The sequence below is a fragment of the Triplophysa rosa genome, linkage group LG1 (genome assembly GCF_024868665.1).
Source record: "Triplophysa rosa linkage group LG1, Trosa_1v2, whole genome shotgun sequence".
Classification (NCBI taxonomy): domain Eukaryota; kingdom Metazoa; phylum Chordata; class Actinopteri; order Cypriniformes; family Nemacheilidae; genus Triplophysa; species Triplophysa rosa.
Window position 1 is genome coordinate 23,955,716 of NC_079890.1, and position 25,194 is coordinate 23,980,909.

Here is a 25,194-nt window from a genome sequence, read left to right on the forward strand (position 1 = left end):
TTTCTGTGCTTTCTTTTTCCCCAACAATACAATCGCTCACCTATCCACCTTCAGACAGACAAGAGCTCAAACCCGCTCAGCACGGGAATCGCAGACAGTAATCCTAAACACGCACCACAAAAGAGGAGAGGGACAGAAAGAGAGAGAAAGCGAGGGAGAGAAGGGAGGGGGCTTGTCCTGACAATCACACATGCAATTAAGACTCCTGAAAGGGCCGGGCACGCCAGTGCCTCTTCAGACTGCTTCAATCACTCCTTTTCACTGCTTGCACAAATGCTGATAAGATTGTCTGCGCTTAAGCCGCCTTCCCAAGAAGCCCAAATTGAATTCAACTGAGACAAAGGGGAGTGGAGCGAGAGAGAGCTCATAGGACTGTGTAGCTGGCCAGAGTATGAGAGTGTAAGTGTTGTTTGGCGGTTGGTGTCTTGTTTTTTGGCTGCTTATTTCTGGCCTTCCATTGTTAACCTAGAAGAGGGGGTTTACCTTGTGGCCATGTGTTTATGGCATTGTGCGTGTGTTTATGAGTTTATTGTGTGAAAACAAATGACACACTCATAACCTAATGTCAAGAATCCTCTTGGCCCTTTACAGGGAAAGCAGTCATCATCTCATAGGGCATCCCTGTCTGACAAAATTTCCTTTGCAAACATATATTTAAATGTATAATTGAGGGAATGAGTTACATCAATCAAACATGTGAATAGAATATTGCATCTGGACAATGGCCAGTAGGCGGTAGGTCACCCAAACATAAAAATTCTGTTATCATTTATTCACCCTCATGTTGTTCCAAATCTGTATGACTTTTGTTTCTTCTGCAGAACACAACAACAACATTGACCCCCATTGACTTCTGTTGTATAGACACAAAACCACTGACTACGTTTACATGCACCCTCATAATGCGATTATAATAGGATTTTGGAAATACTGCGATTACACTTTACCTCATGTAAACGCCATCATTGGATTTAAATAATGTGATTAAGCTCATAATCGCAGTAAGCATAATCGAAGTAACATATGCACTGTGAGCCCAGATGCACTTTCTAATTAAACTGTTTAATTGCAACATACTTAAATTATTTAAGATTTAGTGCAGTACTGTAAAAATGTAAGTATATTCTACTACTTCTGCAGACAAAGTCGAATGAGCGGAAAACTTTAAGTGTAATGGGTTCAATAAAAAAAGCTTTCGACTGACCACGCCCTACCCCACCCAACCGCCTCGCTGGTTAGCAGTTGCGAGGGTTTGGACGATGCCATTTTCTTGTGGTTGCAGCAAAGTTGAGTTGTTGGTGAGTAATAAACATTTTTGTCTATTTTTCAGAGAGGCTAAGTGTTTAAAAACGTATATATTAAGTAACGTATGTTTCGTTTTTATACTCGCTTGAACACCTGAAATGACAGGCGAATTCGCCAGGAAGGCATAGTCATGACAATGGCTGTTCGTCTGTATTTTCCTCTTTCCTATTATCAAAGTGGTGATTTTGAGCAATAAAAATTATTTTTAACAATTTAGGGTATTTCGCTTATCATCTTGCAAGACGTTACCACCTAACGTTAACTCTCGTGCGGTGGACACGGTCACACTTGTTTATCGGTGTGGCGTTTCCGTGGCCTTTTTTCCCTCTGTTTATTGTTCTCTGTTATTGACCAGGAGCTGTTTTCCGAGCACTGAAAACACACGTCAGACAGGGTGTGGTATTTTCACCTGCAACTATTTACGCACTTTGGCGAGTAACGTTACACGGTCTCGTTTAACCCCTGCAAGTTCGACACGGATACGGCGCAAAGCCCGAGTCTTTCTCTTCTGTGTATTTTCTAGCTGTTTCATCGAGAGGTTGTTTGCGAGCGTAGAAAACATACTTTAAACAGATCGTTGTCTTTTCAGATGTCAGTTCGTTGGTTAACTTATGTCACTGGCTTGCGACTGACATTGTCCCATTTAACCCATTCGAGTTAGACATGCATGCTGTGGATCTAGTGGAGCAGAGAGTGCGACAGGAGGACGACCAATTTAATCAATCTGGTGAGTGAATTTAAACGTTAGGGTTTTATATAGAAGTTGAAGTCAATTAATGTTTAAGTGCAGACATAATTGGACACTTTATAACAATACGTTTGATTGTGTTTCAGGTGGCAAGAAGGTATGCATTGGAAGTGTAAGTACTGTTATTTACTGTGAAAAATGATCACAGCTATTTATACATTATAGACTGAAACATGGTAGTTATGTTAGAAATGAGCCATTTTCATGTTTGCATCAGGAATGTCTATGCACTTGTAAATCATTTAATGCCTTAAAAGTGCACTTATCTAACTTTCACACCAAACTATCTGGTCAGCAGCCAAGTGATGCACCAGTTAAGTTTAGCTGTCTGTCTTGTGGGTTTGCATAGTATTGTTCTGAGGCTGATTACTTGATTCACTTGTCAAGAAACACATGGACATTAATAATTGACATTACATTTGCTCTTTGCAGAAAATAAGTTGTTAACGACAAGTATCGCATCACTCATATGATTCTTCGATGGCCAGCTCTGTTTACAGAAAGTCAGGTACAGTATGTTGGATTGTTTTACTTTTTTTAAACTTTAGTATAGATTACACCATAGACTTTAGTTTAGAATACATAACAGCCAATACATGACAGACAATATTTATGACCATTTGGGGTGCTCAGCACTGTCACGCTAATCATTGAGTGTTGACCATGGCCTAATATGGTTTGCCATGTTTAATATTTCAGGTTTATAACGAGTTCAGCAGAGTTGTCAAATCTAATGGACATCTCCAGGAAGAAGAAAGGCCTTGCCGGTTAGCTTTTGGCTGAGCTTTTACGTCAAACAAAGGTGGGTTTATTTGTCTACATCAATCTACCCCTTCTCTTTCATGTTGTCACCCATTTCTTCTCATTTCTTCTTTGCATTGTTTTCTTGTCTGTGCACATTTTTCTACTTTGTTTGTAACTTTATTTTTCTCTTCTCCATGCTTAAATTTCTTAATTTAATATTTTTTCTCTGTATCTCAACCAAACTGTTTTGTAAAATATCTGCCATATCTTCCAGACCACTGAGCCAACAGATGTTAGGTCGCTTTGCCTTCGTGGACTGCCAGTCATTTTAGGGGATGACCCTTCTGCCTTCTTTAAGACCTGCTCTGTAAGCTATTAAATTTTTTAAGTATCATTATTATTAATTCTTTTATTGGACACAGATTTGGTGTTGCTTCTTAAAAATTAGGTTAACCACTGGAGACACATGGATTACTTTAATAATGTATATGTAGTTTGAGTTTGAAGAACAGTGCTACCATAATTGTATTTATACATTACAAGTACTGGTTGCAAAACTGCCATAAATGTGGCCTGGCAGCTAAGGAGAACATTATTTGTTTATGCAATGACTTGCTTTAAGACTTGCTTTTTCTTTATACATTTTTGTGCAAAATATATGATATGGTGATTGATTTTATTGTTGTACAGTTTATACATTTTAGTTGACAACATAGAATGATTTAACTGGCATGACCTTGTGAATATGTTTCTGTCTTTTTAGGATGTCAGTGATGAGGACTCGTACCACCAAATTCCAGTAGGAGTCCTCTGCGTTGATGCAGAAAGTCCACAGCTAAACCCTTCCAGAGTGTGTATCCTCTTGGAGGGGAATTCAGCGATGGAACCGGACAACTTGCCTCAGGCCTTATATCTTCTGTTTGGACTCATTTATGACCTGCACTTGGACTATGCATTCTTATTCTCTTAAACTGGAGTGCAAACTTGTTTTAAGTTATCAATAAAAGTACAAGAAAAATATTTTTGTTGTTTGATTGCTTTTGTATATAATTTAATGCAATTAAAAAGATAAGTCGAATAATTGGACAGAGATATTAGTAGAAATTAAAACATTAAGTCTATTCAACTTAAAATAGTTATTAGAACAGCTGATATGTTTAAGTAAACTTCACTCAAGTTGTTAAGTAATCATTACTTAATTTTTTTAGGGCAACAGGTTTCCTTCATTTTTTTAAGTAAACTCAACTCATCCGGGCTTACAGTGCAGCACAAACCATGATCTCAGAGACAGTAGGTGTGTGTTACTGGTTATCGTTTTAATATATTCGCGTCAAATGCAAAACACCGTTATGTGGACGTATTTTCTGGCTATTCGGTTATGAATATAGAAATACGATGGAAAATGCATCCGCATTTTCTCCGCATTGATTATTGTCACACACAAACAAGCACAAACACGACAAACAAGCAGCTCTGTCTAATGCATATATTCTTATTATTCTACATATATGTCGCACTGTTATTTTCTTCAAGTTACTTGTCCGGTCGGGCAAGTAAAATTCTCTCTCACTTGCCCATACAAAACATTTACTTGTACCGGACAAGCGTTAATGTCGAGCCCTGATTACAGTTAAAACACTGTTTTATAATAAGCAGGGGTATAAAACCCCTGCTTCATCCGTGCTGTAAATGCGCTGGTGTCACATCCGTGAAAGCACAATAAATGTCATTGTTACTTTTCTTAATAAACTTTTTGTCTAATGCACTGAAGTAGCCAAGTGACTTGTGTCATGACTTGCGAAGCCTACAAACAGCATTATTTTATATAACTCATTACTCAATTACTTATTTTGAAAACCAGAGCACACCCACACATCAGCTCTGAGAGCTCCAAGCATTCTTATTTTCACCATGCTCGCTTCCACTTACTTTTGGCCGTATGTATATGACATGATTTAAAAATATATATCGATAGTAGAGGTATCACTATCGATACACTATTGAAAAAAAAAAAATTGCGATAGTTACATGTATCGATATTTTTACACAGCCCTACTGTTAATTGGGTTAAATCCACGAGATTTGTCCAAGAATGTCCAGTATTTCAGGACACATGCATGCTTGCTTCAATTTCAGAATGTCACCCAAGCTTTCCAAAACACCTCCATACTTGCATTCACAGATCTTAGTGACAATATCCTAAATTACAACCTTACTTGACGTTGAACAACTGAATAATACCAATCAAAGCACCTTACCACAAAACCACTGCCATTTTTTCCCAGCATAAATCATGACAGACAGCTGCACTCATCAATATATCACAGGAGAAATAAATTACCCTGCAATCAGTTTACTTCTCTTTCTGAGTGCTGTAAGCGGCCAAATGCCAACTGTAAGTGGCCATATATGGCTGTCATGAGGGCAATTTGTTCAGGAATATATCTGACCTTCTGCTTTCCGCATGCTGGGCATGTTTTTTCTTCTAGTTTTTCTAATGTCACGAGAAAGGAGCAAAAGGTGTGTGTGTGTTTCTGAACCCATGTGTAACTGTAACTCTCTCTATTTGCCTTCTCTAACACCACCTCTATTAGCAAGATGATGAGTGATTTAATCAGAGACGGAGGGATTTGGCAACCAGCCAACCATTTAATCACCAAGGTACTTCTCTTTCTGACAGAGAACTGCCTCTTCTATCACTTTACACTGAAAAATCACTCCATTTCGTCTTTAAGCAGGTACAGCCATATAAAATAAAGAATCAAATACGCACTAAATGCATACTTCATAACAGGAATATCAAAGATCTGTTGGTTTACTCAGACTGCAAAAAGGCACATATGAAGCCTTTGTATATTTCTGCTTTTATCTTTCACACCGTTCACATTACAAATATGTACACTATGAATAGTGGAGCTGTCCAAGGTTCTGAAATGGTTCCTCACAATCCTGTTTCAAAACGACGACATAAACAAACGTTACTGCGCATGCGCGCGTTTGTGGACTGCCCTTAACTTCCGGTACACATTTGCAATAATAGAGCGCCTGTAGATTATTTCTGATAACAAGCAAAAGAAACTGAGAAGAACCGTTACTTGGCTAAATTTGTCTCTCCAATACTTTGAATTTAGACTGTGATACCAAGCTTAACCGCTAGATTATAGTTTCTTAAAACGCGACAAAACTACAGGACCCATTCAATTGTTTATTTTATAAAATGAATATAAAATGAATTCATATTATTATTAATAATTATTTAATACAATTATAGTACAATGATAATATAAATTAATATTAAAATAAATTAAATTAAATATAAATAGTTATATTATTAGACATAGCCAGACCGATAAGCAAACACAGACCGGAAGTTAACTACAGTCCAGGCGCGTGCGTCCAATGAAATGGTCTATAAGGGTCAGATATCCCTAAATACCTTACACCAATGTATTTAAGAATGCAAAATGTGTCAAAATATATGATGTAACTCTCCCATTCGTATGCACACAAACAATCCTCTATATTAGACCCATATAAATGCATTAAACCTAAAAGAAACCCATCTATCATGAACAGTAATAATTCATAGATGAATATAAATATTTGGCTGAAAAGCTATATTTTTATGTGATGAAACGTACAGCCTCTAAAAGAGAAATAGCTGTTTTGGGAATTGAACAGACCTTATCGTACAGCGTGCCGGTGGACGGAAATCAAATAAACAGTACATATTAAACCAAAGAAGGAAAAAAATAGTATAGCTGTCAATCAAAATAAGATGGGAAATCAGAAGGCCATTAGAATGCTGGGCAGCTCCACTGCAGATGAGACTGGGCTATGGAGAATGCATTCTTTTGCTTTGCTCTTATCTTTGAAGAAGGGTGAAAAAATATGCCTTATAGCAACCTGACATACTGAGAGATTACGCTATCAGAAAACTTATTATTTCATAACCCGCCTTTGATTGCACCCATTGAGAGATGGATAGTGTACAAACAGTAACCTCTGACAGTACATTGCACGAGCTTGTAGCGCAGCCGCTGTCTAGAGATCAAGACGGAGTGTAATTTTGAAGGTTTTTGGTAGCACGAAGCTCTATTACACTGAACATTGGGAAATCATAAGAGTGGTAGTGTATTGTAAATAGATCCTAAGGATGTTCTCAGGGTGCACTAAATAACACAAAGTGAATCGTTGATTTAACGCTGGTGGAAAATGTAATTGTCTCTAACACACCCTGTGGCAGGAAACTGCCAAGTGTTTAACTATCCTTGCTGTGTGTCTATGACAAGTTGCATGAAAAACATTCAATTACTGGAGGCCATCAACACTTTCCAAACTTTTGGTTAAACAGTGGTTTTATAATTGTGCAAACTTCATACATCTCTGCCTAACAACACGCACATGGTTTTATTAGCTGCCGAGAAAACTTCAACAATCTCAATAAGAGCCATCCATTACAGGAAAACACAATCCACTAAATGAATCAACTCAGAGGCTGTCTTTGGCTCCACTGTTGGATGTATGATAGATTCCCTTCTCGGTAATGAACACAGCGCTACCAGGCACCTATCAGTCTTTTCTGTCGAAGCTGTGCTGAGATGAATAAAACAAAAGTTGGGACAAAATTAAAACGATCCATTGTGTCAGAAAAGCCAGAGCCCGTGGGGCCCTCCAGACCCTTTCAGAGCAAAAACAAGCACAAAAGTCTGCAATAAGTGACTGATGTGAGATAAAGGGATTTGAAAATAGAGAGAAGCAGAGTGAAAAGCAAGTGTAAAAGAGAGTGTGTTTTGAAATACGGAGAGGATATTTAGGTTCTAGCTCTGTACTGACAGCATGAAGGGTTCAGTATTTGATTCATTGTGTGTTATATGTTTGCATATATAACTTATAATGTGAATCAGTACTCAGTTTACCAGTATCATGTGTCCAGTGGAGATGTCCATGTTGGTTTGTGTAGGTTCCTCACTCCAGGAAGATGTACTGCTGCGGGCCGACGGACTCTGCATTGGTCCATCACTAAACTGCGAGGATACGCTGTTAATGCGTGACGTGTGAGATGGGTGGAACACCTCTGATTTCTCTCCCCGCTCTGATGTCTGCACCGCCATGCGCTGGCGACAGAGATCCTATCGAGGAAGTGGACAAACATTAGTCTTATCCGCAAAGATATTATCTGCGGCAAATCATAAAGTCGCATCATAAAACACAATCAATCACATGATAAAACTACAGCATCAGAGCTTTGCTGATTATGCAAGGGCTATAAAACAGGCATTTATATAGCAAATCCTCCCTTCATTTAAAAACACATAGATGTTACATCAGGATTTGTGATGGAATAAACTCTAGATGCAAGATCAGACCTGGGATTGCGTTTATTTCCACTTCGCACAAGATGTCTGTTAAATAATCTCAGTTTCAGAAGACACAACCATCAACACATTACATCACTGTCTACTCGAGAAGACCGGCAGACAGAGGGAAGATTAGGAATTAGTAGTATGAAAAAACATACCAATATAACATCAACGCTTACAGCTGAAAAACCTCATCTTCATCATTCCACACCCAACAGACTCACCACAATGTTTCATTTTCAAAATGATGATGAAACACTATAAGCATTATATTCACAATATAAAAAAGTGAATAAAACTATCTAAAAAACTGCTTGTTTTAATGTCAGCACAGATTTAGCGTGTCAGTGGTCTAGATATATAACTTTGACATTCTCAGTAGATTCTGTTAAGGGTCAGAATAATGGTTTGATCATAATCAAAGTCAAAAGAGATCTGTAGAAGCAGCAACCGTGGAGTGTTACTAATTTGTTTTTAAAATGTCATTAGAAACATTCCCAAGTTAGCAATTTATTTACAAAAGCAATAGGACTGAGCTGAAAATAATTGTCTCTCTCATGATATAGCCAGATAATTTGTCATGCAATGCAAATACTGTATTTGCGGCTATAAGTGCTTCTTTTGCCCTTAATGGTGCCTTCACTGACATCATGTCTTTCCAAGCTTGCATCAGTTTGGAATTATAATTTCTAAGCTTCTTTCTACTCAAATCTAACAAAAACATGGAGAGAAAGAGAACAAGAAAAAATAGTCCTTTGCTGTTTGATGGCTTTGATTACATCTTCCTTGATAGAGATGGTTGCATCAAAGGGAGATATTTTTTCAAATGATCTTTTTAAGGATCAGTGACTGTGAGAATATCAGATGATTTTACAAGCTGGATTCTGAAAATGATCTTCATTTGTGATTAGGAAGTATAAAATACTTTCACAGAGATACAGGTGTCATTAGATCCCAGCTAACCTGACTCAACACAAAATGTCCTGTACGTAAAAATGTCCTTACATCCCAACAGATATTGCTGAAATATGACTGCTAAGATACCATTCTGTGACAGCTCTAGACTTGTACGCTGCAAAAAGGAATTTGACACTTTTGTTTAGCTAATCAGAACACCATGAAACCCATTTTGCAAGTTTAGGTGTGCTGACATCAGACTTGTTGCCATAGCTTTGTGGAGGGGTGGGGGCGGTGTTTTAAACAGAGGGGGTGGTCTATGTGTGGTACAAGTTAACAAAACGATCAACACTTTTTTACAGGACTTTTAAATGAATACATCTAAAATACTCAACAATTTATATAAAGATCATTAAGAGCTGTTTGATTTAAACTCAATTTCACTGTGGAGAAACCTTTAGCTGATGGTGATATGGTGATATTTTTCCTTTTCTGTTTTATTTACATCCCCAAAGATGAATCAGACACAGACAATTACTTGTTCAAGCAGCTAAATGTCACAACAGTGTGACCTCCATCAAAAAGCGATGTCCAAAGTTTAAAAAACAAAAGTGATTATAACGATGCTGACAGGCAGGTCAGTGAAGGGGTGTGGAGGTGGAAGTTTAGTGCATCTGACTAACAGAGCACCCCCAGTCAGAGAAACTAGGAAGGAAAGTGGTGGGGTGACAAAGAGGCCAAGGCGCCCTAAACACGGCTACAGACACACAGTAGGCTGGACTTCACTCTTAACATTAACATCTATCTGATGTCTACCAGTGTCTTGCCTTGTGAGTCAGTCTGACTTAAAGTTAAAAACCTGCAAAGACATGTGCCCACGCAAACACTGTCACCCACTTCCTGATAAAATCCTATCTGTTCATTTCAGCCAGCACAAATGTTCGCATGCATTTAAAAATATTACATTTACATTTAAATTATTCAGCAGTCACTTTTATGCAAAGCGACTTTCAAATGAAGCATTCAACAACAAAAGCAATTCATCCTAAAGAGGCTAACTTGAAAAGTTAGAAAATTCCAAAATTGCTCAGAAAAATACAGGCTAGAAAACAGATGAAAAAGAGACAGAGTGACAACAATGAAAGGTAAGTGTCTTGAAAGTGACAAGGAACTGGGAAAATCCTTTGATCCTTTTCCTCCTTTGATGTACAGTTAAAGTAATTGTAATGTGGACTATAAATTGAAAGTTAACTCATAAATGAAATGAATCACGTAAATCAACCACATAAATTATTTTCTACTGTACCTTAAAAACAGTCAAAACGTGTAGCAGGAACAAAAGCTATTTTAGAGGGTGATCACACCAAATATTGATTTAGTTGAAGGTAACTAATAAACAATATCCATTATTGGCAATTTTTTCAATGAATAGCATTTTTCACCAATGCATAGGTAGACAGATATACTTATTACACGGTTCATTTGAATGCTTGATTCTGATTGGCCAGTCGCGACATTCCGAGGGTTGTTCTTTTCAAATAACAACCGCTCAAAACTAATAACACCCTGTAACCCGGATGCTGCAAATCATTTTGAGAGGGGCAGTTTAATATTACACAAAAATGAATTATAAATATGTATTTTAATAACATATATGACATTATATTTACAAATGATTAAACCAATTTGCCTGTTCGTGATGTTTGAACGTCATTTCTTACTTTAAAACCGAAATAAACAGCTTTTCCTCGCGGAAGGTCTTCATTCGGTAAAAATGAGCTAATAAAATATTTCAAATTCACATTTTATGTCCAGTTTTTTTCTCATGTGGCAAGTGGCCGTTGTAATAAGCGGGATAAGGTACAAGCAGCCGGCTGTTATCGCGAAATAAGCCCCTTCAGTGTGATACACACTGATCCTGATCACACTGTCGGGGCTCATTTCCGCGATAACAACCGGCTGCCTGTAAATTATCCCTTACATATATACTTTGTTTTTTATGCTATTAATTGGAAATATTTTCGAAAACAAAAAATATATTTAAGGTCAAATAATAAAAGTTTAATGGTGTGTTTGAGGGTGTTTATGTGTTTAAGGGGGTGATGGTTGTGTGTGTTTTGATCTGCTGCAGAACTGATTCTAATAGCATGTTTCACTGTAAGAGTCGCAGTGCACAACACTGCATTCATTCCAGCTACAGCAGTTTGGAAATCCCTTACAACTACACAGTAAAAGCTCTGTCTGCGCCTTTAATCTTATTCACTTAAAAAAAATCTAAGCAACCTGGCAGATGTGAGGGGCCGAAAAGCACCCACAATATACCACAACACAGCAACATCACAGGCAAATTAAAATCAATGCAAAGTAATTAAAAGCTGAAATGAAAACATAACAATGGTGTCAGAATACAATGTGCGACCGAACCGTAATAATATTGACGAACATGGCTTATTTTGCTGCGCTGATAGGGCCAATGTTCACGGAAGAGACTTCTCGACAAAGTGTGAAAGGTTTATTAAATATTGAAGGCGGGGGAGGAAGCCAAGCGCTTGCACCCTGCGATCCAGTCTCGTTGAGTACAGCTGAGCCCAACACAAAATCAATAAGCCTTCACTGCAAGCCCTCCCTCCAGGAGCCACGAAAGAAAGGTCATACAACAAACTCATTTCCCTGCTAAAAAGGGCTCTGCCTCAATTAGGATTCATATTAAACACCGCTGTCGTGAAAGGACATCTGTGCCTGCTCCAATGGGTCATAATTAAGAAAAAGAAGCTTTAAATAAATTCCATTGCCTTTTGGTAATGAGCTAAAATCATTTTGGAGAAATTAAAATTACACCTGCTGATTACTTACATGGACTGTGTTGCTATGGATATGGCTTTCTGCATGATAGAAAAACGGATGATAAAATAATCTTTCAGGATATTTAAAACATCTTAAAATATATGAATAAACTGGTTTAAGTATTGTTACACATATCCATTTTAATACGGATGCTGTTACAGGGTTAAATATCAAAGAACAGAAAGAAATCAACTTGCTCTTACCTGATAGGCCGCTGTGGCATCGTGGCCATTGTCATTTCCCAAACCGACAAGCTTCTCCTTCAGCCTATGGTGGGAGCGATGGCGCAAGCAGTACAGCGCCCCCGACATCCCCAATACCATGACAATAAAAACCATGGAGACTACCACCAGAATCAAAAAGTTGCTTGGCTCCACTTGACTTTGTTTGACAACTGGGATTTGGTTCAACTTGACCCTCTGGAATCAGAACAGATAAGTCAGATAAACATTATGAATTAAAAACACAGGCACATGCTGCACATTCAACATATCATTCAATGACATCATCCTACTGACCATGATGTGACCACAACATCCAGCTGGTGGCAGTAATCAATATTATTTTTCATATGCTATATTTAAAAAGTCCAATCACTCATATTATTTTCCATTCTATATGCAGGCGTACACATACACAGACCTCAGGCTGACACTCGGTAAGTGAAGGCCCGCTCCACTCTTGTCTTGGCAGGTTAAAACATGCCACCACAGAGCAATTAGGGTCGGTCCTCACTGTACCAGCTTGTTGCTAATTAGCCTCCAAATCTTGGGTTTGGTTGGGATGGGGGAATTGGCTCAGACCTCCAAGTTAATAAAATGGGAGAGGGGCTAAGCTATGGGGGAGCACCTAAAAGGTCCAAGCCCCACTAACGTTCCAGTGTAGAGGGGGTTGTCAGGCTCGTTAGCCCCTCGGGGGGAGGGCTGACAGCCGGGGCTAAGCTGCTGGAGGATTGGCGCGTATTGTTTACAAATGCCTTGTGAGGCTGAATAGACTGAGGTCTTTAGAATGGGTTCTGATTTTTTTAATCTGGTTCTATTCGTATTCAGTGCTATCATACCAACTGACTGATCACAGAACTAAAAGCTACGTAAGCAAGCGAGATGCCATCTTGTTAGCGATTTTTCAGAAAAACTTTTTTACATTTTCCTGAAAGCTAATAATCTGATTTACATTTATTACTTTCCAAACTCTTCACTGCACAAAAATGATTACCTTATACCTTGCATAACTAAATGCAAATTCCCAAAGCATAGACTCTCTAAATGTAGCTCAGGTTAAATTTAATTCCATTCATAAATCTCCGACATACAAGTTGCACGTTGCAAAAATATCAGGACCTAATTGTGAGGTTTAGTAGGTTCCAAGGATGAGTTTCTACTCTGATTGTGAGGTTTTGTTGTTGCAGAAATGGTTTGCTTTCCACCCATCAAACATTGCATGGAGTGTGTGTGGAGAGGAGGGTGTATTCAGCTGGAATAGAATCTCCCCCCCTCTCTGATTCTCTCCATCTCTCTATAGGCTTAGCGCTCTCAATCGAATTACATGAAAAGATCTCCAACATAAAAAGCTGGTTCTGAAAAGAAAATTGTGCTTGGCTAAATAATGTCCGCAATTAATTATAACTAAATAGAATACATGCATTAGGCATTTGAGCAAGGGACTTGAAAACGGACAAAAAAGGGAGAAAAGATATCAAAGAAAATTTGAAAAATATTGCCCTGATATGACTTGGTCTATTTCCATTTCAAATGCAGATTACAGTACATCTTATTGATGATTATGGTAATAAATCCTGGAGTCATTTTGTGTAGTTGTTATAAATAAAAAATTAACAAATTAACCATAAACCCTCTGATTCGACAAGATTCATGAGAAATGCATATAAAGCCGTGATCAATAAATGTGATAAAAACAAAATAAAAAATCCTCTCTGTCATTTAGGGGTTAATATAAACTAATAAATAACATGGAGTGTGCTTCGATTTAAACTAACAATCTGTGATATACCTGCTCTTATGAGGACAAAGAAAACATATAAACAGCACATTTTTATAGTAAAGATGAAATTTCCAAATTTTATAAAGTCAAAAATAAATAAAAAAATCCAAAATGAATAAAAGCTCCAATATAATTAAAATAATCTGTTTTTTTCCTTCAACACAACACACTGGTGTTATAGTGTTTAGCTAATATAAAACCTGGAAAGATACACTTTCTGTGAAATATGAGAGGGAAAAAATAAAACAAAAAGAAAAAGTGAAAGCAAAAGCAAAAGCAAAAGCAAAAGAAAAAAACGCAGAAAAAGGAAGAATTCTTCATGCTTTTATGGTTTTGCTCTTCTGTGGGGAATAAAATTGGACTTGCAAATTTCTGATTCACAGGAGAAGACAGGTTCACAAGAAATTCTGCAAGCATAAATATAAATTTTAAATGTCATAAATATTTTTCTGCAAAGAAATATTTATTTATATGTATAATAAAAATTATATAAAAAGAAGTATATAAAATATGTATATAAATAGTAAAAATAAAAAAAATTCAATGAACTTTAGTGAATCTTGTTAAGTAAATAGTTTTAATATACCCATACTGATATGATGACATGAGAATAAAGCTGTTCGACTTGAAAAATGAAAAACAATAAATAAATAAACTAAAGAAATATAAATAATAAAGAAAAAAAAGAAAAAAGCGTGAAAAATATGTTGCTAGATAAAATGTCTTCCTAGATTAATAGGTGTGTATGCAGGGTCATCAGATATGGTCAATGTCCAAAGTTTTCAGCTGATGTTACTTTGCAACACTGACAATTTTTTTCTATATTCATGTACTTTTCTGTTTTTATTAAACTACCAATGAATAAACAACAACATTTAGATCTGTGATTACAAAACTACTGAAACCCAGGACTACTGTACACGCCAAAACCAAAGCAACACCTAACACAAAGACCACTGGTCAATGTATGACCAGAAAAATGTCAGCGACAGCAATTTTAAATAAATAAATCTGTATTGACTTCAAAAGTTTTTTCCTCTTTTTTCACTCTGCTAGATAGAAGACAAACAAGAAGAAAATGGAAATCTAAGGAAGGACAAAGGCAGATGGATTTGGGATGCCCTGGCTGATTTAAATCATTGAAGGAAGGGATGGGTGGAGGAGACTGTGATGGGTAAAAGGTTGAGACAAGGCCGCCAAAATATCCTTTCACTTGGACACACAATAATGGCTCAATCTTAATAAAACATTCACTCTTATTATTATCTATACAATACAAATTTATAAATAAATAGACTAAACTAAAAAGCTGACACATAATAAAATAACTTTTTGATAAATCATGCTCATGATATCAGACATATTAAAAGCTGTTGTGTATTTTTCTCGTGTACTCTTATAGTCCTGAATTTTTTCTCTTTGTGGTATTTTTTAATTTTTATAATTGCAACAGCCAGTAAATTAAATAAATAAAAATATATTTATCCATTGTTCAATTTCAAAATTGCATTTGCATGAATGTCCTGTCTGTGGTTTCCTGTTGGCCTAATATCGACAATTAATTAGTCGTTTGTGAAATTTCAAAATTGCATTTGCATGAATGTCCTGTCTGTGGTTTCCTGTTGGCCTAATATCGACAATTAATTAGTCGTTTATGAATTTAATTCACATCTCAAACTTCACTTTAAACATTTTACTTAAGTTAACTTTTGCTAGTAATTAAAAACAATTAAAATACTAACGATAAAGTTTGTAAACTCAATAAAGTTTTTAGAATATTATTGCAAAAATTGTCAAAGCATTTACATAAAAAATGATATGATCAAAAAGCAATCAAATACGTAGGTCTATATCCTTTAAAATAGTCCCTACAATTAAACGTCATACGTTTTTTCTCCCGGTCTAAGCACGTGTTTTTCTTTTTTTAAATGGATTCTTTTTTATTTTAGGTCATTTGATTTTCGGCAGGACCCTAAACACCAATTCCAGTGCCATCGATTTCTACTGTGTAATCCCTAACTGAACAACAGCTAAACATATCCTAACGATTTCGCCTCTAAAATGAGCGGTGCTTTATCAGCCGGTGTTTAAAATAGCGTACTCTCTACACAGCTCACACTCTTCTACACTGAATCACGAATTAATTACGAAACGATCTGCAAACCACATTGCCCATCGCATTTCACACAATGGCTGAGTTTCAAACAACAGATTCATCTCTTACAAGAAGAGTTTTAAAATAATTGTGTCACGTTATAGCCCACCGCCATTTAAGTCTTACAGGACCGTTGTCACTCTCATTATCAGTCCAGATGCATCCGGATGCGCATAAGTTTTAGGTGACGCTTAACGGGGCTTTCAAATCCGCCCACAGCCTCGTTACTTTTATTTCACACCATGAAACATGTGCTCCAAATATAACTGCAAGTCCAGTCAGATAGTTACCTGGTCCCATTTTCGGACAGCACGCGAGGGATGCTTTTCTCATCTGGAAGCAAGATCCTATTCCGCCTTTCACCATCAGATGTCCGACCGCAGCCTCCTCTCGCAATCCCGCTACCTAATAAAAGTTTTTAGCCTCCCAATTCGCTTCCACTTCGATTAGAGAAAATAAATCGCCGCCGCTGCTTGGCGTGTATTTTTATTTATTTATTACAGAAGCGGAGAAAAATAAGCGTTTGAACGAGGGCTGAAGTAAGAGAGGGAGATAAACGAGCTAAATCGTCCGTCACGTTTCCCAAAGACTTATAAGAAGCTGCAGTGGGCTGTCTTGTCCTTTGAATGATCATGTGCGACTGAAAAGCAAGGGTTTTTTCACGGAGCCCCTCCTTATATTCAGCGAGAGTCGAAGCGCTGTCTGTAGCACATGTCACATCCACTGGTTGCTATAGCGATGCCTCCACATGTTGCCCACAGCGCGCGGGGTAGCTTGAATGGACAGAGCACTTGTCACTCAGTTCAACTATTCGGGATTTCTGTGCCTGCTGAATTGGATTTTCCTGAAGCTTTCTCTTACGTTTTTCACCCTTTGTATCGGACTCGTTGCGGTTAAAATATCAATTCTGATTCTAGTTTTGATGATGAGCACAGAGCAAAGAAACGCGGTTTGCTTTCATATATATTGCGAGTCTATGATTGTCTTGATGGCGGAAATCCAGTGCAAAATATAACTCGAAAGGAAATTGTTTTGTTCTTCATACAAATTTTTGGAAGAGTATTGTTTGGTTTGAGAAGGGCAACAGCTGCAGCAAGCAGAGAGGGATTACCGAGTCTATGGAAGAGAATAGAGAGAGGGAAAAGGGAGAGGGGGTGTTGGGGGGGGGCGGGTCTTGTTTGAGTGTTTGTGTGTGTGAGAGAGAAAGCAAAAGCAGAGTGTGTAAGGTCTATACAACATGTGCCCCTGAGGTGTAAGTGGCTGTATGTGTGTGTGTGTGTGTGTGTGTGTGTGTGTGTGTGTGTGTGTGTGTGTGTGTGTGTGTGTGTCTGAGGGCTGGAGGGTCTTGGGGGGTGGGGTCCCGTCAAACGCAGATGACGAGTCCATGGAAGGGGTCTTCAGTTTATCTTTGGTTTCAGCTGCACTCCTCCCTCCAATGTCCCCTGCGTACCCCTCTTTGTCCTACAGCGTGACAGCTGGACTTGGCAGAAATGATAGAGGAACAAATAAAGTGCTTCGCCTGTTCCAGGATCTCTATATCAGATAAACACACCTCAGCGTGAGCCCCAGCCAGATGTACTCGCACCTTTAACCTCACCTTCTCTTTATTTTCCATCTTTTCCTAGGTTATGGACTGGCTAGTCAAACCACTGCTGAAGTAAATGATATGTGTGTTTGGGATAAATGCCTGCAAGCATCAAAATTACAATGTGTGTCCTGAATCAGGATTTTACAATTTATGATGCATCAACCTTTTGTGCCATTTCCAACCAACAGAGTCTAGATTAATAAAAATCTCTAAACTGTTCAAGGTAATCATAAGAGACATTATAGCAATACACCATGCCAAACAAACCAGAATATAAGCCAAGAGTGCCTTGTTGTAGTGCCACTCAGTGCTATATAAAGAAAGCATTGCACGCCTTCTGGCTGCAATCTTGTAGTGACTGACAAACGACAGTACCATCATTTAATGTTCTCACTTAACTCTACTGATCAATCTAAAATCACAGACAACAGAAAAAAAGTGATGTTAAACAGGCATCTGCATACAGGGAGCAGTCATAGGCTGAGTAACTTGTAAACAGTGCCTGCAACCACAGTGACACGCTGAGCCATCTGTCTGTATCTTTAATCAAGTACAGCCATGTGTTCTAACTGTAGATTACCGATACAAGCATATAGTTAACATAAGATTTACACAAGGCCAACTCAGAATTTAAAAACTATTTGCCGAACTGCTAGTATAAATCTTATGGAAACTTGTCTGATGCTGAAGTGCCATAACATGTTCTGTGCGTTCGTGCTCTACAGAAATCCTAATTTATATAAATACACTTCTGATATCTGTGCAGTATTCTGTACTATCATTTTGGCTACAGTTTGTCATTTACTAACCTATTAACCTGTCCTGGTTAACACTAGACAGCTAAAATGTAAGTTCAGAACCATATTTCCACAGTAGAGCAATACATTTTTTATGCTACTTAAAAACACGATACTGCTTAATTTAATGTTGGGTGTGAAATTAATTGGTATAGTTTATCCATACCAATTTTGTGAATTTTTCATACCCATAACTACTAACTAATAAAGAGCATGCTGTTTGGGCTATCACGAAGCCAGAAGATAATCAAATATTTTTTTGACTCAGCACTCCTATATACAAAAAATATTACAGTTAAAAACAAAAATATGTCTAATAAACACCCAGCCCGTCAGCTCATTCTAACACTTTCAGCTTTTTGCTATTTTAGAACATGAATCAAATTTTCTATTGATGAGCCAACATTATTGTGTGACATTTTCAGGGCATTTTAGAGTGAATTAACTTTACATTTCCTTCATGGATGAAAGAGATTTGGTGGAGGGGAGAAGATGGGGGGAAAAACAAACCCGTCTCTAATCCACGCTGAACACTGCAGCACTAATTGGCGAGCGCTAACATTTGGCTCGCTATGTCTCATACATATATAAGGCTTAAAGGACTAATTTAGGGAGAGATATGTGTCGGCCATGTCGCTGCAGTCTTTGCCGTAGATTAGCTTGTTAAAATAAGCTCCCTCATTGTCTGAATCTAGGCTAGAGCTAGACCCATGCCAGGCGGTTCAAAGCTATGAACAAGCTAGCGATCAAGGTAAATGCTACGCTTGTCATCTTGTGTGTACAGACTCAGCATGATCAAAACCCAACACACACACAACATACACAGTTGAGCTAGCTGCAAAATAACACTGAAAAGGCAAACAAGTAAAGAAAATCAAACCATGAGCCGGCACAGTTACTAAGAATAAAAACTGAAAATGGAGAGTGCCCTGTTGAAAAAAACAGCATATGCTGGGTTAGGTATGTTTTGATGCTGGTTTGACCATCTTAAACCAGCTATGGATCAGCACATGACCAGCTAAGGACCAGCACATGACCAGCTAGCATCTAAACATACCAAACCAGCATATGCTGTTTTTTTTCAACAGGGCGAGATCTAAAAGGTATATTTGTGCTGCTTGAGATATTTAACATACAGTAACTTTTGTACATAGCACTTTTAATAATGTTCTAAACAGAATGTGGGATTTTTACCCATGACTGAAAATCCAAATAAAAAAAACATGAAAATGAAGAGTGTGAAAAAACGTTGCAACATCCTGTTAAAATCTGCAACAGCAGGCTGAATATCCTGTAAAATCTGTTTTCGGAATCTTCGACTCTCCTTCACTTAGTCAAGGTGGAAATATCCCAATAATATATGTGCATGCATTCAAGAACAGTCCAAGCTGTGACTACTGCAGCGCTGTTAAGAAATTACAAAAGCAGAGATTTTAGAAGATCACCCTGTGACATGGAATTGACATGTCCTGCTGTGAAAACATCTATCGAACAAAAGTTAAAACATTGTGCCAAGTCATAAAAACAAGCTAAGCTGTGCAATTACTGTTACACTGTGTAGCTGTTGTGTAAAGTGCTGACTCACAGTTCAGTACCACACTTGGAGCTGTTCAGGCCAGAGCCCACAATTAAAGAATTCCCTTAATGCCCACATCAATACTTCTGATAGGCTCCCTTTAAAGTAAGAGTAATGGATTTCATTAGGAGGAGTGTACTCTTAGGGCCTTCAGCCATTGTTACTATGTTTGACTCTATTAGCACCTCTTGCTCTTTTAAGGAAATATTTGGAAGTCGTTGTAAAATGAAATGTGACGAAATCTAATGATGAAATTGGAGCACATTTTGACATTTTGATACTATGATAAATGTACTAAGATTCTGTTTTCTGATATATTTGTTATTGCTCCTTTTGTGTGGATGTGAAACGTGAACGACTGAGTTCATGTTAAATGTGAACAGCCGAGACAGATAATTATTAGACATAAATATTTCACTAGTAAGGATAAAAGGTTTCATGTCTTCATTATGGTATAGAAATAAACAAACCACTATAATCTATCCCCTAAGAAAAAATTTACAGATTATATATCTGGAGCATGGAAATCCCTTCACTTTAAAACACACTCCCACACAGCGCACAGAGTAACACAATCTCTGATTTGTGCCCTACTTTTAACTTAAAGCTGTAATTAATAAAACAGCATTTCAAACCCGGGAAGTTTATTTTATGCTATATACTGTACATGAGGAGAGATAGGTTAGAAGTTTATTGTTGCATCTTTTTTTGGAGCACAGTACCCATCTAAATTGCCACCACTATAGTCTGGCTGATGCCATAATTACAGACTGCTACTTTCCTTTCTCCCAAAGACCAGTGACCCGGGTACTATCTGTTTGAAAAGTTTTGATATGTTCTTTTCGCAGAAGGTATTTATGTTTCATCAGATGAGATGTCTTCAATTTATAGACCTATACGTTTGAAGGCAATAGCTGAACGTCCAAAAGTTTAGTACGATTACAGTGATGTCATTGTTGATCTGTAATAAATGTGCGTGGCTAGTGGCTGTGGCTCACAATTCATCTACGGTTTCAAGAAAATGAAAGAATATAGAAAATTGTATTGCCCTGAAGAGGCTACTTCAACTCACAATAAGACGCTGGTACATTGTGTTTTGCTCATTATGTTGCTTTTAAAAATATTTCTAAATATCCAAAGAAGATATTCAACGCAGAACCCTTTAATACATTCAAAGAGATGGTTATAGGTATAAAATAACAAATATGAGTTGGTCTTACAGAGAATTAGTTGAGATAATTGAGTCTAATTTATATTTGCAAATATGACAATAGAAATATGTGAAAAAAATATGAAATAATTTGTAATGAAGCCCATGCAGCTTGTATGTTGGCATGAATTGCTATGCGGAACCATCTGGAGTTATTTTTCCTCCATTTGGTTCTACCGCAGACATGATATGAGACGAGTCAGATTGACTGCAGGTGTCGGTTGTGGTGGTACACTTTATTGAAACTGAATCTTTGACTGTTCAAGAGTTAGCAATTTTTTTAAAAAGCTCATAGTGATAGTTTATCCAAAAATGAAAATTCTGTCATCATTTACTCACCCTCTTGCAATTTCAAATCTTTATGACTTTCTTCCTTCCGCAGAACACAAAAGAAGATATTTTGAAGAAAGTTGATAACCGAACAGCACTGGCCCTCATTCACTTCTATTGTGGACAGAAAACCAATGCAAGTGAATGGGGGCCAGTTAACAACAGTTAACAAAATATCTTCTTTTGTGTTCTGCAGAAAAAGAAAGAAAGTCATACAGGTTTGAAATGACAAGAGGTAGTAAATTATGACAGATTTTTTTTTTCATGAAAAAAATGCCAATTTAGTAGAAAACGCCTAGATAACTGATCTCAGATCTACCTCAGCTGTTTAACAGCGCTCTTAAGTGTCAATCTGATTGAGTTGGCCAATCAAATGAAGAAAGGCAAGGATTACTGTCCAATCAAATGAAAGAAGGCGTGAGTTGACAGATTGACAGAAGTCAAGCTCGAGTTCAGTTTCTACTGAGAAAGAGCGCGATGTAAGTAGCTAACTGTTTAATGTTTTATAGAAATGTTAGCGGCCATTCACATGTCGCGTCTACAAAATGCTGACTGCGTCGCTTTCTCCCTCTTTTCAGAGCGCACGGAAGTTTACACTCTCGTTTTGAGCGTGCTTGACGTGCGTCAACATTTAAACAACAAACCTGAGTAAACGACCGATTGTAATATTCAGTAACCCAAACTTGCCGAAAACATATCATTTATGTGTTTAATGTCAATTTGATGCGACAAAAACATTACCAGACCTCCACTAGTTCATGCTAAACTGCGTGGCTTTGACTCAGGTGTGTTTATAGGTTGTGGTTAGCCTATTAAAACAACCATATGATTTGCAAATAATCCAAATGCATCACTTTTAAACAAATTCTCGTTCTTTAATTCTGTTTCTATATTATTTTAAGTTGACCTATTTTTTGACCTAAGTGTCTGCAACTTCTGTAGCTACACAAAAAAGTTAAAGGGACAGTTCACTAAAAAATGGAAATCTCTTTTATGTAATTTCAAACCCAAATGCATTATGATCCTTTATGAAAGACAGGTTGTATTTCAATCTGGTAGTATTTGTATAAAAATATCAATTGACCATGTGTTTACTTTCATTACTGATAAACATGAAAAGACAGAGTGGTTTTTATGGTTTTAGCAATTGTTATGTAATTTGCACTCCAAACGTTTTAACATGCACATACTGTATGTAGATCAAGAAAGTAAATTTTTTTGTTTGTGACATTCTGTTTTTGGTATTTCCAAAATCCTGCATACGGCCCTGTTAACAACATATCTGATTACCCAGTAAAATCATTTCTTTTAGTCATTTATAAAAGCCTTGATTTGCAACGTTTCCAAAGTCTGCATTTCTATTAGCACTTCTATTAGTAAAAATATAGCCTTAGTTCTGGCACTAGTCTTGTGAATAGTTGTCAATATGTAATGTCTGTAAAGTCTGACAGATCTTCTATTGTAACTCCATCACTGCAGACATCATTACTCGCTATTAATACATCACAGTCAGATGTGCCACCTTGTTCCTGTATGCGGTCTCATTACTGCCGATTAGGACTTTCATTCACACATGACATCTTGGTTTTCCCTTGATCTAAGGGCAATTTTAAAAGCAGCCTGTGACTGTAATGAAAGGCAGTGTGAGGTCAAAAATAGCTCAAAATGAAGGACTAGTCTATGAGGTTACCCCCATTCCACTGCTTGACTAGAAACCTTGATGATAATAACTTCAGAAAGTCATAAATCAACTTTAAAAAAATAATCCCTCAAGTAATTGATTTTTCTTTCTTTGTTGTTTCATGCATGTGAATCCACAACCCTACATTGTGACTTTAATTTGTTTCCATTTAACTCAGTTTGATGAGCTTTTCTGAGTTATACAATACAGTGTTCTTGTATAGTCATCTGTCTAGGAATCTCATATGATGGTGAGATCTTTTAATCTACTGCGCATGGCTCTGATAAATGATGGCTTTTGATTATGGCTATGACCTGATTTTTGTTCAAATACGGCATTCTACACCATTTTTATACATCATATTGTCCACAAAGTATTCTTATTTGCAGTGCACCCTTAAATACACTATATTCAAAAGTTGCTCCATTTCAGCTATTATGTACAAAGTATATGTACAATATTATGTAACAGTGTATGAGCTCATGTGTCAAAACATGAGGTGTGCCAGCATCAAAACAAATTAAGAAAATGTCTTTCAGATGATGCTTGTAAAACTGTCTTGGATTTGAAGCACATTTTGTACATTACAAATAAGTTGATTATAAAAGACAATGTCGTGCATCTTTAAATGGTGATTTAAAATAATAGCAATGAGGGATATAAATGACAGCTTTCATTGCATACAGATCATGTAAATGTTTACAGTTTGATTACCATCCTTTCTATATGTTAGATGACATATGTCAATTCTTTATAGGTTTTATATTTTAATACATTTAAATACATTTCATTAAAAGTGATAAAGCCATATAAATATAGTCATCACAGGATTTACATATCTTGGCTTCTTTTTGGATCAAGATCTTGTCTCTGCCCTTTTAAAAAATAAAAGACACTGAGATTTGGATTGAGCTTTACATATTTTGTAATTCACATACTTAAAACATGCCAAATAATACATCAGAAATCAGGAAAATGTGGTTTATGGTCCCAAAACTAAACAATGAAGCAATTATAAATGATTTATCTTTCATTACAATTTTTATAATAGGCCATATTTCGTTACAAAATATGCTATTTATTTAGTGATTTATTTATAATTCTAGTGCTGTAAGTTTAGCTTCAATTATAGATAGAAGCTAAATTGATATTTAGAAGCTAAACTGATATATAACCACATACAACACAAATGTTGCTCACTGCAGGATAGGTTTGTCATTCAAGAAAAGAGTCAATGTGCCAATTCAAAAAAAAGAAATACAAAAAAGAAAAAATGACAAAATAATGGTCACATAAATTTTCATTAGCATCTTCATTACGACCGCCCAACCAGTGGGAGAAGATGTTCCCCGGCCCAGTCATCGCCATGACAACATGACTGAAACACAGCTTGACAAGAATCCTCTGTGTGTGTGTGCCTGTCTGTCTATCTGCGAATTTCTCTGGAAGCGGGATCTCTAGCTGGACGCATGCATCACCTGCTCTGTCTATTTTTTTATTCCCCTTGAGTCTGGAGAACAGGGCATGGTCAAGAGTGTGGAATGAAGCCAGGCAGGCTTGATCCATCCCCCACAATTCCTCCTGACAGGCCGAAACACTGAGACCTGACTCGATGCCAATCACTCTGATTTCAACGCTTAATTACTGCTAATCTTACACAGTGTCACAACCGCTAATGATGCTATGGAGCCTGTGTTTCTCCCTCAGTTCACTCCAGCAGATCTCGGCCAGAGCTAACGGTGTCTTAAGTTCACTTGAAAGCCGTTCTCTCTGTACCCCGAGGCAAAAGACAGAGCACAACTCAAGCTCTAGTGAATGTGTAATGAAGCCCATGCAGCTTGTATGTTGGCATGAATTGTTATGAGGAACCGGCTGGAGTTATTTTTCCTCCATTTGGTTCTACCACCAGACACGATATGAGACGAGTCAGATTGACTGCAGGTGTCGGTTGTGGT

General features: G+C 37.2%; 1 protein-coding gene across 2 annotated transcripts in view; it reads right to left on the reverse strand.

Annotated features, from left to right (window-relative positions):
* The window catches only part of ptprn2 (protein tyrosine phosphatase receptor type N2), a 158,285-nt gene that overhangs the window by 18,853 nt on the left and 114,238 nt on the right, over window positions 1–25,194 (reverse strand). The window contains exons 13-14 of one of the 2 annotated variants that reach the window (XM_057323437.1): window positions 12,105–12,320; window positions 7,717–7,929 (exon numbers count right to left, since the gene is read on the reverse strand). In XM_057323437.1, coding sequence (XP_057179420.1) covers window positions 7,717–7,929; window positions 12,105–12,320 — 429 coding nt within the window. The remainder of the gene's footprint in view (window positions 1–7,716; window positions 7,930–12,104; window positions 12,321–25,194) is intronic. The other variant, XM_057324265.1, reaches the window with a different exon arrangement.